Genomic DNA, 13,979 nt, shown 5'->3' with positions numbered 1-13,979 from the left:
CATCGATTGGGTGTTGGTGTTGGAAATTGATTGTGCATTCAATGGTTTTTCCTATCCACAATAGGGAGTATGTTATATCTTCATTTATTGACAAATTTTTCACCTGCCAGTCTCCTTAATATTTTCAAAAACCATTGTTTGGCTCAAAAGTTAACAATATACTTTGTAAGCTAAAAAACAATCAAAAGTAGAAAAAAGGTAAATCGTAATCAAATATAACAATCCTAGAGATGCAAAGATGATAATATTGTTGTAGATCTAGTATTGCAAAGGGACAGTATGAACTCAATAAGATGCGTTCGTTTGAAGTAGAGATAGAGAGAGAAAGCCAGAAAAATGAGAGAGTTGTCTTAGATCAGATGCCCTCTTTACTATGTGAAGGTCTCCTTTATATAATAGGAGACCTTCCTCGAAAGAATCAAAAAGTTACAAAGATAGGTAACGTCTCCCTAGTGAAGACATTGAGTCCTAAACGATGTCGCTTTTGCCCCAACAACCGAGTCGTACCCGCTACGTTGGCAGGCGTACACTTATTGGGCGTACCCACTGACGTAGAGATGCTGAGAGTCAAATTTGACCCTATACAACCATATTGCTGTAATATCGTCTAAAAGAAACATTATCATTCAAATTCACAATAACACATTAAAGCTTTCCCTTTAGCTTTGCATCTTTCTTCTACGTTTCGTATTGTTCCTATTTTTCCTACGATTTATGTGCTGATATTAATATTATCTCCTTTTTTTCTTTTTGTTTCCTTGAGCCGAGGGTCTTCCGGAAACAGCTCTAGTCCTTCGGGGTAGGGGTAAGGTCTGCGTACACATTACCCTCCCCAGATCCCACTAGTGGGATTTCACTGGGTTATTGTTGTTGATACCCAATTTTTTCCTCATATATTTTAAATTTTGCATAAATACTTTCCAAATATTGTACATGGATTTACAAACATGCACAAGTGTCCTACAATTTTTCTACAATTTTTAAAGGCCCTAAATCCATTTATTTCTACATTTTTTAATTACATAAATGTTCAAGCTATCCCTCATATTATTTTATGATGATTTAATCATCTAAATTCATCACTTATGTTCATATGAGTGTTCAAATATTTTAATTGCATTTTTTATAATCACATTTGCATGTTTAAGACTATAATTGCATATTTTGCAAATATAGCCCCTACATAGGCATAACTACATTATCTATACAGAAAATAACTTTTTATATTTTTATAATATTGAATAATTATTTTAAATCACCTTCATGCTTGAAAATTATTTTTTATCATTTTATTAGCTATTTTCAAAATTATTTTAATTAGTAAAAGGGGTATTTAAATAACAGCCCCTAACTTACACCCAAAATCGGACCCTCCCCCCCCCAATCTAATTTATTAAACCCAAGCCCAATTTAAAACGACCCTAACCCAATTAAACCTACCCGACCCAATAACCCCGTTTAATCGTGGCCGTTGATCTTTTAGATCAACGGTCCACAATTAAACTTACCATAATAATCCCAAACGACCCCCTAAACCCCTTCATTCTTTCATTTCCGCAGCCTTCGTTCCCTAAGCTCTTTAACTCTCTCTCAATTCACCCCTAAACCTAATCGCCGTCACCGGCGGAGACCTCCTTTCCATGGTGTTTCTGTGCATTCTCCGACCACCACCGGTCTCCTATACTCTCTAGCTGCTTGATTTCATGAGTCCTTGAGAGGATCTCATGGAAACCCAACCTATTCCGGCTTGAAGTTGTTTACCGGCCTGTCTGTTGCCACTTTCGTTTGTGAGTATGGATTTCCTCTTGTTTCTAATACGAATCCATGGGTTTTCGACCGATTCTCTTCATCTCTACTATTTTCTGAAAACCCTAGTTTTACTATTGGTCGAATCTCCTCAGATATTTATAGATCTAAAGCGATTCGAGTATTATTAGGTATTTTCCTTTAAAATCTATTGGTTTAATTAATTGTTTCAACTTCGTTTACTCTCTCTGAAATTAGAGTTTCTGCCAAACTTTTTCCAAAGATTTTTTCTAAACCTTTCGGTGTTAAATTAATGGTTTCATTACATGTTTGATTAATTTTCGTGTATATGTTCAAACCCTAGATGCTCTTGTTTGTGACACTGATTCCTTCATTTCTTTTTCGTTATTGTGTTCATTTACATGAACCCGTTGTATTGACTAACTCTATCCTTTAGTCTTGAATAATTTTATGTTAAAACCAATATTCTTTGGGATTTGTTTTTACTTAATTGATTTCTATTAAGGATTTGAACCAATTCTTCCCGTTAAAATCAGTACTCCTCTGTGATTTACCTATTTTCCTTATTTGTGACTTTAGTTAGTACTGCTTGCCTTAATTAGACTATTAGTCTGATTTAGGGATCTAATTAACTCCTATATGGTATATGATTGATTTGTTTGCCTTATTTGAATCTCAATCTGAATCATTAAGGGATTCCCCCCAATTTAAGGGGGTCCTTTTCGGATTCTTCTGTGGAAATTGATCGAGTTAAGTCCCCAATTAACTGATTGATTTATTCTGATTACCCTGTTTATGAACTCTGATTTATTCTTTACCTTATTAAGTGCTATATAAACTCTCATTTTGATTTCTTTAAGCACGAACAACAGTTCACAAACGCACTCACACAAAAACTTTGCTTGGGGAGAAATTAAAAAATAGCCAGATTTAAAAGTGATCATTCAAAAATAGCCACAGTTTCAAAAGTAATCGAAAATTTGCCATTTTTCATGTAAAGATAAATCTGAACGAAAATACTGTTCAAAATCCGAAAAAATACTCCAGTATAATATACTGTAGTTCCAGCATAAGTATACTGGAAGTATGGAACTCCAGTATAATATATACTGGAGTTCCAGTATAATATACCGGTCCAGCATAATATACTAGAACTTTTCGCGTGTTGGAGTTCCAGCATAATATGCTGGAAGTTTATACACAGGTGCACCGATCTCCAGTATAGTATGTTGGAACCTTCCGTGTTGCAGCAAAATAGTGACTATTTTTCAATGACTTTGCAAACGCTGGCTATTTTTGAACGACCAGTCCGAAAACTGGCTAGACCGTGCTATTATTACCTTTGCTTGAAGCTATACATATGCCAACCATTTTTTGTGGCTATTTTTCCAATATTTCATGGCGTAATGGAGTCCTCCCTATTTTAATTATATCCAACCCGATGCCTTGCACCGTCTACTAACTCGACTCGATTAATTCGAAATGGCGCCATATAACGTCCATTGAAAAAGAAAGCACTCAGGATTTTTTCTATTCCTAATGCCCGAATCTAAGTAGGCGTTTGGTCATAAGAATTGTAAAATTCGTAAAAATGGTGACAAAAAATTTCAAGTGAAAATGGTATTTGAAATTTAGAGTTGTGTTTAGATATAAATTTTAGTTTGGGTTATTTTTGAAGTTTTGTGAGTGATTTGAGTGAAAATTTTGAAAAACAACTTTTTACAGTTTTTCAAATTTTCAAAAATTTCCAAAATGCATCTTCAAGTGAAAATTGAAAATTTTATAAACATTTTGAAAAAAAGTGAAATTTTTTTAGAAAAATCTTCCATCAAATTTTATGTCCAAACGGGCACTAAGATCTCTGGTTAACAATGAAGGAATCATATTCCATCCCACCACAACTATTTGTGGTCATATTTCAATTTCATACAAGTTACAATGGTATATATGTAAAGGAGGATTTATATGCTTTCATAGTGATTAAAAAATAGGCAAAATGTGCATAGGGATAGGGTTGTTCATTCTTAGAGTAGGAAGCAAGAGGTAAGGCTATAAGTTTCCCTTCCGTTAAACATCTTTTGGTATTTATAGTATTCCCACCCAGAGATCCAATTTTGAAACCTATATGGTTCTAGAAAGAGAAAAAAGTCAAACTTCCTTTATTCCCATACCTACAACTTGGCCCTGAAAAGGCATCATATCATCGTTCTAGAACAACTTTTACTCCATCGAGTAGCCAAAAAGGTAAATCAGTGCACGAAACATCCCGTCTTTACACAAGATCCGAAAAAAAATCGCACTCCAAGGTGTGTAATGTAAACAACCTACCCTAATGCAAGCATCAACAGATACTTCTACGGCTCGAACACGTAACCTATAAACCGCCCGAAGACAACTTTACCGTTTTTCCTTCACCCTCATTGAGTAACTAATATGTTAAAATAAGGGATAATTTCACATAAATACAACTCACACATTTGACTTGCAGCATAATAGTCCAGTCATAACTTTACAAATCTGTAGCCCAAAAATAATAGGCTAATATTTGAAAAAAAAGTATTTTCTAGCTTTTTTATTCGGCAACGGAGTTCAATCAGGACAATTATCTTATTTAGATGAAGTCATGAGATTTTCTAATTCTTCCGTCGTCTAATTTTGATCTTTCTCCCCCAATTTGTCTTTACTGCTGCAAGTTGTCCCCTAATTTTTCGCTGATTCTACTTATATGGTAAAATTTAGAAACAATTGCTGCAAATTCGTGATTTGGCGGAGAATCAACAAGGAAAGTATATTTATACATGAATTATTCCAGAAAAAGGAAGAAAACATGAAAAAAAAATTAATTTGATTATACATATGCAGTACATGTATAATGATGTATAACTATGTATAAACTTGTATATGGAATGTATAATAATGTATATCAAAAGAATAAGAGAAAGAAGAAGAAGAAGATAAGTGATGTTATGAACATATATACACATTTACATATAATTATATATATTTATACACAATTATACACATTTATACACAATTATACAATAATGTATAAGTGTGTATAAATAGTGGTTATACAATATTTATACCAGAACACATCTTATGTTCAATATTACACCTCTATTTCAGTATTAAAATATCAAAAGAGAGTTTTTCGGAGGAAGTTAGTTCTGAAAATTAAAGAGGAGAGAAGATGGAGATGGAATTGTTTTATAAAAGAAGATAAAACTGGAACATCACCTGAAAAACTTGAAAACTATCTGAATACAACACCAGACCTCTTTTTCATTCTCCGATGACTTCACTGACTTCATCGTCGACCTCTTTATCTTGAAAATTGAAGGAAAAAAAATGGGTAAAGGATGTTATCCACCGTCATATTTATTTTCCGATGACATCGTTAAGGTTGTCGCTAGGTTAACCGATGAAAATAGGCTATGCATTATCTGCAAAATGGGCTATGCCGGATAAAGTTCCAAAACATGGGCCATTTTTGGTTCTGAAATTGGGCCGACTGACATAGGATGTAATTCTGTCTTAAAATAATGTGTGCGCATTGAGTAAAAAAGAGAAGGGGAATTTCTGTCAACTTCTTAATTAATTGAATATGTTCTAAAAAATAGGATCTCATTTAGGTCCGAATAATTTTATAGTGACCCACCAATCCAGATTACCAATTTTCTTTAGACATTGAGCAAAGTGCATAAACATAATTGAAGACAGAAGCATCAGCAGTAAAAGAGAAACCAACGGCAAAAAGAAATTAATACATTCACCGCACTACATTTCAGCGCAGCAAGACGCAAATGTTGGTTCTTGACATTAACTAGAACTGGAGATAGAGAACAGTACGTAACTAATGTAACAGATCCTAAGAACTCACTGCACTAAAGAGCAGTCCGGTATACAAAGCATCCCGCCTTCACGCAGGGTCGAGGAAAGGCCACACCCCTTGGAGTGTGATGTAGACAGCCTACCCTAATGCATGCATTAGTAACTGCTTCCACAGCTCGAACCCGCGACCTATAGGTCATAGAGAGACAACTTGACCTAAGAACTCACTACACTAAACGGATAAAAAGCCCGTCGTTGACATATACAGAAATTGCCTCAGTCTATGATGATTATCACTCAAAACTAACAACTCCAGAACTATGGATAGTACTACCACTAAACTCTTAAACACTTTCTCTAGAGACATCAGCAAATCAAAAACGTTGCTTCAACCTCTCTGCAAATTCTACTGGACATATCACTACAGAATCTACACAAAGTCCACCTTTTGTGTGTGTGCAATCGATCTGAGTCATAGAATATTTAACTTTCATGGGTGTTACCGAACCTGTGACAACAAAGTCACCAACATGGTGGTACTTCCACATTCCAGGTTCATTCAAGTAACATTGGGTTGTAGCTTGTTGACCATCTGATGTTGAGAGCTGAAACCGCACGGGCTTTTTATCCCACCCGTGGACGTGCTCGGAGTTGCAGATTCGGCGTCCAAATTTCCGAGAGGCACGTCCTACTTGCAGTCTAAAGAATATGCTATAGGACCCCACAGGGAATGGGAAATCGACCTCTCCGTCAACTTCGAACCACCAAATCTGTTGGAGATATGCAACGGACTTGAATCTGCATGGACAGAAAGGAAAAGAAATCAATAAATATTCTGTTCTGAGCATGTACTAGCTTTTCAAGATTATAGCCACAGAATGAAAACATATAGTGCACGGTATAAGCATATCAGTGATTAGCCAGTATTAGAACAAGAACATGAGTAAGAAGTGCAGATATTTATTCATTTTCCTTTGGTTTTACTTTCATGAATGAGCTACAGAGATCCTCCAAGCAGTCATTCAGGTACCAAGACATCTCAAAAATGTCATGACCACATGTGGAGCTTTCACAGTTCTCCCCTAAAGCTCAATCATTTTTTTAATAACCGTGGTGTCCGGGTTAGCTTGCACGCACCTCGACTAATTCCGCGAGATAGTTGGCACCTCCCACCAACAACAACTATAAGGTAACTTTGTCCACTAAGGCTTGGAAAGATGATAAGAAATCACCTAGTGTTTTTGCCTATACTGGGATTTGAACCTGAAACCTCGTGGTTCTCACCCACTTCACAGTTATCCCCTAAAGCTCAATCATGTTTGCATATATAAAAATATGTACATTCCAAATACGACCTCTTCTTTTTGGTTAATTATGGGGCAATACGAGGAACCTTACATCATATCAATCTGGAACGATAAATAGGCTTTTATAAGGTTTTATGAGGTAATGGGCATAATTTCGTCTATACTCGCCTCCCCTAACCCCACCACCTCAAAGCCCAAGTATGTTAAAGAGTGGTCCTGATTGGAATTGCTAGGTAAACCTTGTGGACTAATGATTAGCCGTGAGGAAACTTGAATTTTTTTTTCTTTTAAACAAAAGTCTCACCTGCATCAGTAAAATAACGAGCTAACAAGCAATGTTCAACCATGACGACAATGTTGAAACTCCTAATTCACCATTAGATTGCAAGGATAATACTATTGAGAAAGACAACAACTACCCCCTCAAATCTTCCAAGGATTATTTAGAACAACAGCAACAACAGACCTAGTGATGTCGCACAAGTGGGGTATGGGGAGGGTAGTGTGTACGCAGACATTACCCCTACCCTACCCCTACCCCTACCCCTACCCTGGGAGGGTAGAGAGGTTGTTTCCAATAGACCCTCGTCTCAAGAAATATGGAAAGAAACAGTTAAACAAGCAATATCAACAACAAACGCCGGAAAGATAATAACATCAAACTAAGAAGCCAGAAAATAGATAGAGGGAAGCAGAAGCAACAAGCATTAACTGCACTAACCACAGCAAGATACTAAGAAACCGACACAAAAGGAAATAGGGTAAAAAAAATGTAAAATTAGCAATCTAAGAACAAGAAAAAACTATCAAACTAACCCAAGGATTTTTTAGAACAAATAAAAAAAAATCAAAAAAAAAAATCTAAAGCGTCGAGGCACACTTATCCAAGGGTGTTCAACTAATTTTGGTTATTTTCCAGAATGAAAAGTCCTAGAAGAATAGGAGGATGAAATGTCATCTAACATACTAATTGCATCATAGAAATGGCAATTTCAAAGATAAGACTACATTAAACAACTACAATTCACATGGTTAAGAAAGAATTCACAAGCTAGACAAAGAGAACAGGCGAACACTCGGACTTGATCAGCCAGTCTAAAACCACATATATCAGTAACCACACAAATATAAAAAATACATTCTACCATAACTATACATCAGAAGCAAAACAATCACAAAACCTCACCTTGATTCATCAGTTTCAATCCGACTCCAGTATCTCCTATCATCAATGCCCGTTATCGCCAAGCCACTTGAAGATACAGACAAACAAACTCCTCCAGTACTCTTATCTAACCAAACTCTCTGCACATATACCAAGAAGTAATAAAACCATCAATCTCATTTTCCGCCCTCAACTAATTACAGTCTCCAGATTGCTTCTCAAGTTTTAGTACTAAACTATAGCCTTTAAATTACTATTCAAATTTAATATCACCACTTTAACAACAACGCCTCAATACCAAACTAGTACAGATTTACTAGTTAATGATAGTATTTATTTTTTTATTTTTTAGAAAAAAACAAAGGAATACAAGGAAAAAAAAACTAATGAAATTCTTCATAAATAGGGATACAAATTATTTGCCTTTAGATTACATCTCAAATTTTCATACAACAACAACATATTCAGTGCATTCCCACAAGTGGGGCATCTCAAATTTCCAAAAAACTACTAGTAAAATATATAACACCACCTCGTTACCAAACTAGTACAACTGATTTCCCAGTTGATGAATAAATTAGGCACACAATTAATATCTTAATTTAGCAACAGAAAGAGGGATAAAGATTGGACCTTTGTACCACCATCAAATGAATTAGGTCGACAAAGCCTAGCATAAATGTCTCTTTTACACAAATTGTTAGGAAAATTTTGAACCCTTTGAATAATAGAGGCATAATTAAGAGGCAACTTAGATTCCCAAACAAAATCAGCCGAAGAAGCTCTCATGAAAGCTCTGTTAAGCATAGATAATTTACAGATCTCAGGAGGGTCCATATATACAAGAACTGAAGCTACACAACTCTCTGGCAAATCACCAAGACTAGGTTTAATTGGCTCAGTAGATGAAATCAAGAAAGAAAAAGCAGAACCCATGTTGGGTTTTGGGTTAAAATTACAGAAAGTTCAATTCTTGGCAATTGGTGTAATTGTGTTTGTGGGTATTAAAGAGAGAAACAGAAAGTGGGAAGTTACAGACAGCTGGAGTTGAAGGGAATATGTATATATGTGGAATGGACGGTGACTTTTACATATATATATGTTGTACTTTTGTTGTGTTTTTTCTTTCCCTCCTATATATGTGTCTGTTGGATTCTGCGACGGGGTTTGGGGGGTGGGGGTGCGTGGTGGGGGTAGGGAGTTTGGTATGTATAGGATGATGGGAGGTAATATAGATTAGTATTAGTTGGATTAGATTGAAAAAATGAAATGGATAATTAATGCAAAGGCTGATTGGATAATTATGACAAAATTTGATATTGGCAATATATTTAGTAGCTTAAATAATTGTAAACGTATTTGTATAGTTATAGTAGTGGTTATGTTTTTATAAAATATATTATTTAATTGACACTACAAATAAAAATAGTGGAAGGGGAGCTTTGACGTAACTAGTAAAGTTATTGTCAAGTGACGAGGAGGTCATGAGTTCGAGCCGCATAAATGATATTTTGCAGAATTCAGGATAAAGCTGCATACTATAGACTTTTGTGGTCCAACCCTTATCCGAACTACGCGCATAGTGATAACTTAGTGCATCAACATTCTAAATAAAAATATGTAAGAATGAATTCAGAGGGAAAAAGAAATTAATGTTTTCTTATATTTTTGAAAAACGACAATATTATAGACAATTTTGTTTGAAAATAAAAAAAATGAAGATGCTTTTAGATAGATAGAATTAAATTTCTCATCTTAAGTTTTATTTTTTTTTATACCTAGCATGCGTAATCTTACTTATCCTTTAATTAAGTTTTCTCAATTATATATACTTTTGTGTTATCTAGCCTGCGTAATCTTATTTATCCTCCTCTTCTTCTTCTTTTATCCTTTAGGTGATTAAGGATAAATCTAGTAGTCTTTATTTTATTGAAACTCGAATAATAATTAAGTTGAGAGGAATAGAATTTTCTGGAAGACATGGTACTGTGGCAATTTTTTTTGTGGATAAGGCATATCTTTATTGCATGATCTAATGAAAGCGTATACTACTATGGATAAATTAGATGAGCATCAGTTTTGGACGGCTATGGTAATTATTCAACCAATTAATTATTAGTAATAAATGTTAGTTTATATGAGTCCACCAAACTATAGAGTACTTGGTCATTTATGAGTTTTTACTGAGAATACTAATGAAACAGTAAGTAAATGAGATACGGGATTTTTACGTGGAAAAATTTCACACAAGGGGACAAAAAAACCACGACCTACACTTGTAGGCTTTCAACTTCACTAACTTGTAAACACACTATTACAAGCCACTTTGTAATGACTCTATTACAAAGATTTCAACTCAACTAACTTGTGATACACTTACCACAAGCCACTTTGTCACTCACTAGTTACAAAGACTTTAACTTATGACTAACTCTAGTCACAATACAAACTCAGAAAGTTTATGGTTTTGCAAAGGGGTTCCTAAGCAACGCTTCTAGCTAAGCAATTTAGGAATTACTATAAGAAAAATCACAAAATTACAACTCAACTAAGGACAACAAAATACTAGATTTAGGAACTGGTCCGTAGTAATGTTTAACTTTGTTCATCAAGCTCTTGAGAATTAAGTTCACTGTTTGTAGAAGACTTGAATGCGTGAAGTGAATTCTCAAGTGTTCAAGTGATGTTTTGTTATAATGCTCTTGTTAATACACCTTTGATGACATCACTTGAATGATATAAGCACTTGGTAGATAAAAGGGCAAGTGATTGCAAAACTGTTGCACCGTGTGCACTGTTTCTGTGGCAGTCACTTTCCAGTTGTGCACAGTTGACTTTCATACTGCTATCAGGAAACACAAGGGATCAGGTCCTTGACTTGTTCCTCTATGTTCTACACTTGCAGCAGTTCACATTAGTTGGAGTCCTGGCTGGAATCCGTTCATTTGTAATGTGTACCAAGTGTGTCAGGTTCCCTATCTGGTTCTTGACAATAAGTTTGTTAGATCATCAAAACATAAGGCAAAGACATTGAAAACCCATCAATTTCCCCCTTTTTAATGATGATAAACTTAGACATTGATAACATGTGATTAGAGCAGAAATAACCAGATGAGGTAACATGAACTTCACAAGTTCCCCCCGACTTTATGCTTCCCCCTTAATCAGATCCATGTTTCAATTATACTTCCCCCTTTTGGCATCATTAAAAATACACACGCAGGCAAACAGCATAAAGAAGTCTAGCCGAACTAACTCATGCCACATATGTGCACACAACATGATAGAGAAGAGAAATAGAGAATACTAGCAATGAGATAAGAAAAAAGGATAGTTTTTACATATCAAACATATACTGTTGAAAATGGGAGCAGTACGGATACATCCCAAACACATCAAAACAAAAGAAACAAAAACATCTGCCAAGTCATAAAAACTGCAAGAGACAATCCAGAAATTGGTCACTGAAGGAGTTGCTTAGGGGGCACTAGGAGTAGAGGGCTTGGAAGCTACAGCAAGAGTTTGGAGAACTAGGTCTATTCGGGCATTGGCCAACTTTTGCTCATTGAGCAGTTCTGCTTTCAAGTTCTCCACTTGTGCCCTGAGATCAGCATTTTCTTTTGTCAAACGGACCACTTCCTCATTTGACTCCGGAGCCCATTGGGCCTGCTGACCTTCCAGGATAACATTCCTAGCCTTCAACCTTCGAGTCTCCTCAATTGTACTATTTTGAGCATAAATGAGCTGTGAGATTGTTGATGTACTGCCTAACGCCCCCTTTCTTCTCGATGCACTCACACTCATCCAAAGTTGTTTGAGAGAAGGTCTGCTTCTTGGTTCATACCTTGCCTGGCCCCAGTGGCACCTTGAAAAACATAAACGCTTGCGTAAGCAGAAATCCATATGGAAGACCATGATTGCCATCCTTGAAGGTTGCTACTTTGTACATGTGTTCGATCATGATAGCAGGCAGGCTGACAGGGTTAAATCCATCCAGTTGCTCCATTAAAAACAGGCCAGACTTAGAAGTCATGGACCTCCTCTCAGCACGAGGCAACAAAACTTTGTTCACCAACTCGAAGAGCAACTCATAAACAAGGAGTAATGCCTTCTTGTGAATCTGGTCCCCCTTTTGGTTCGCATTATCCTTTACCACAACATTTCGGAAATTATACGCACACGCATCTTCACACTAGACACACCAACTGTAGGGACTTTTAGAATGTCCCCAAGCAGACTCACGTCAAACACAATGTCCACCTCATTAACCAAGGCACAGATATGGTCGGTATCAACGGGAAAGAGGCTGGCATAAAAGCTTTGAACCTCATCCTCATACACTTTGGGTGCATCCATTTGGAACAGATGTCCCCACCGTTGAAATCAACCATTGCAAGAACTTGACGTATACCAGCCATATCAGAAATCGCTGGGTCAAAGGTGCGACCTAGGAAGACCTTTTGGTGCCTTAATCGTTCTGAAGAAGAACAAGTTTCACTCCTCATCTTTTTCACAGAACCAGGTTCTTTAATGGTTTCAAACTTTCTCTTGCCAGACTTCACACCACTTGATTTTGCTTTTCCCTTAGACTTGACTAACACATCCTCATCAGAAACTGAGCGCTCACTCACAACATCCTTCAACTTTTAACTGGGGGTTGTAACATTCTCTACAGAAGCAGATTACTTCTTTTTCAGGGACTTTCTCACTAGGGAACTAGGTTCCTCTATTGTTTCCTCCTCAACCTCCATCGCAGGCACAACCTCATCGCACACTATTACATTGTCTTTCACCAATCTCTCCTTTTTCTTCTTACTGCTTTTTCTGCTCTTTTAAAGGGCAGAGTCATAGGCTACCTTTGCTTGTGACCTAGTTGTAGGTCGCTTAGTAAAGGACTCAGGAGTGGACACTACCCTTCGCTTGACTATGAAAGAATCAAGAGCAATGTTATCTTGATCCTCCTCATCACTAGATCTCATCTCAAGGACTTGAACGCCCAAGGGCTCAACAGCAAATGCAGGAGCAAAACTGGCCTGGGGGTGAGAACCCTGACCTGTTTCCTCCGGAGAGGGGTCAGGTTCCTCATGAGAGGTCCCAGTAGTTTCTGCTAGTGACGAGCCTTCAACAGCCACCATGGCTCCTTCTTCCCCAATACCCTGTATCTCGTGCCTCTGAGATATGGAAACACCAGAAATTATTTCATGTAAGACGCCATCAACAGATACCATAAAGATGGTCGCGACATTTTCTTCCTCAATAGGCTTCATGGCCATCACGGAATCTGAAGCAACAATGGCGGAAACCTCTGCGACCTAAGGACTTTTACCCTGTTCTACATGTTTTTCTCGATCAAAGGGAAACTCAGAAGATAGAGAAGAAGGATCAACAATTTTAGGGGTTTCTAGGATAGTCAACTTAGAACTGGAGGGAGATGGGGAATTTGGGTTAGGAGTGATTTCAAAGATAAGAACAGGAGTGGTTACAGACGACTCATTGGGGACGGAAGACTCAATGGATTTTTCAGTATTAGAGACAACTGAGGCAGGGATTTCGAAGTTTGTGTCAGCCATTGAAGAGATAGAGAGAACGTTCTTTGAAGAAGTTCTAATGGAGGACTGTGGTTTGTGAAGAAAGGAGAAGGGTTTTAATGAGAGTGGATAATTATAAAGATAGAGATAGGAACCGGTTCTGAAATAGCGGTTGTGCTTGGAGAGATGCAACGTTTTAGAGGGAGATAGAATGATTTGAAGTGAAGGGACGTGACAGCAGGGTCTGAAAAGGTAGATAATGGCAGTTGATATTTGTACCTTTTTAAGATGTGTATTAAGGAATGCATAAAACTACTAACCTTTGGTACAAGAACCAGGTTCTTGACCTGTCATTGAAAATTTCAATCCTCTTTTATCATC

General features: G+C 36.7%; 1 protein-coding gene across 1 annotated transcript; it reads right to left on the bottom strand.

Annotated features, from left to right (window-relative positions):
* Positions 1–5,492: 5,492 nt before the first annotated feature.
* LOC109243929 (F-box protein PP2-A12-like) lies at positions 5,493–9,162 on the bottom strand. Its single transcript, XM_019410941.1, has 3 exons — positions 8,704–9,162; positions 8,092–8,210; positions 5,493–6,396 (listed from the first exon to the last, which is right to left on the bottom strand). The coding sequence occupies exons 1-3, from the start codon at positions 9,004–9,006 to the stop codon at positions 5,973–5,975; spliced, it is 846 nt and encodes a 281-aa protein (XP_019266486.1). The 5' UTR covers positions 9,007–9,162; the 3' UTR covers positions 5,493–5,972.
* Between the last annotated feature and the right edge of the window lie 4,817 nt (positions 9,163–13,979).

The sequence above is a fragment of the Nicotiana attenuata genome, unplaced genomic scaffold (assembly GCF_001879085.1).
Source record: "Nicotiana attenuata strain UT unplaced genomic scaffold, NIATTr2, whole genome shotgun sequence".
NCBI lineage: Eukaryota > Viridiplantae > Streptophyta > Magnoliopsida > Solanales > Solanaceae > Nicotiana > Nicotiana attenuata.
This window is presented reverse-complemented; position numbering and strand designations above follow the sequence as displayed.

Bases quoted from the DNA above. Each gene is read 5' to 3' on its own strand.
- LOC109243929 (XM_019410941.1), bottom strand. From the start codon at position 9,006: ATGGGTTCTGCTTTTTCTTTCTTGATTTCATCTACTGAGCCAATTAAA. The intron at 8,211-8,703 runs GTCCAATCTTTA...GTATATGTGCAG, and splicing joins CATTTGATGGTGGTACAAAG to AGAGTTTGGTTAGATAAGAG. The intron at 6,397-8,091 runs GTGAGGTTTTGT...CTGTCCATGCAG, and splicing joins ATTGAAACTGATGAATCAAG to ATTCAAGTCCGTTGCATATC.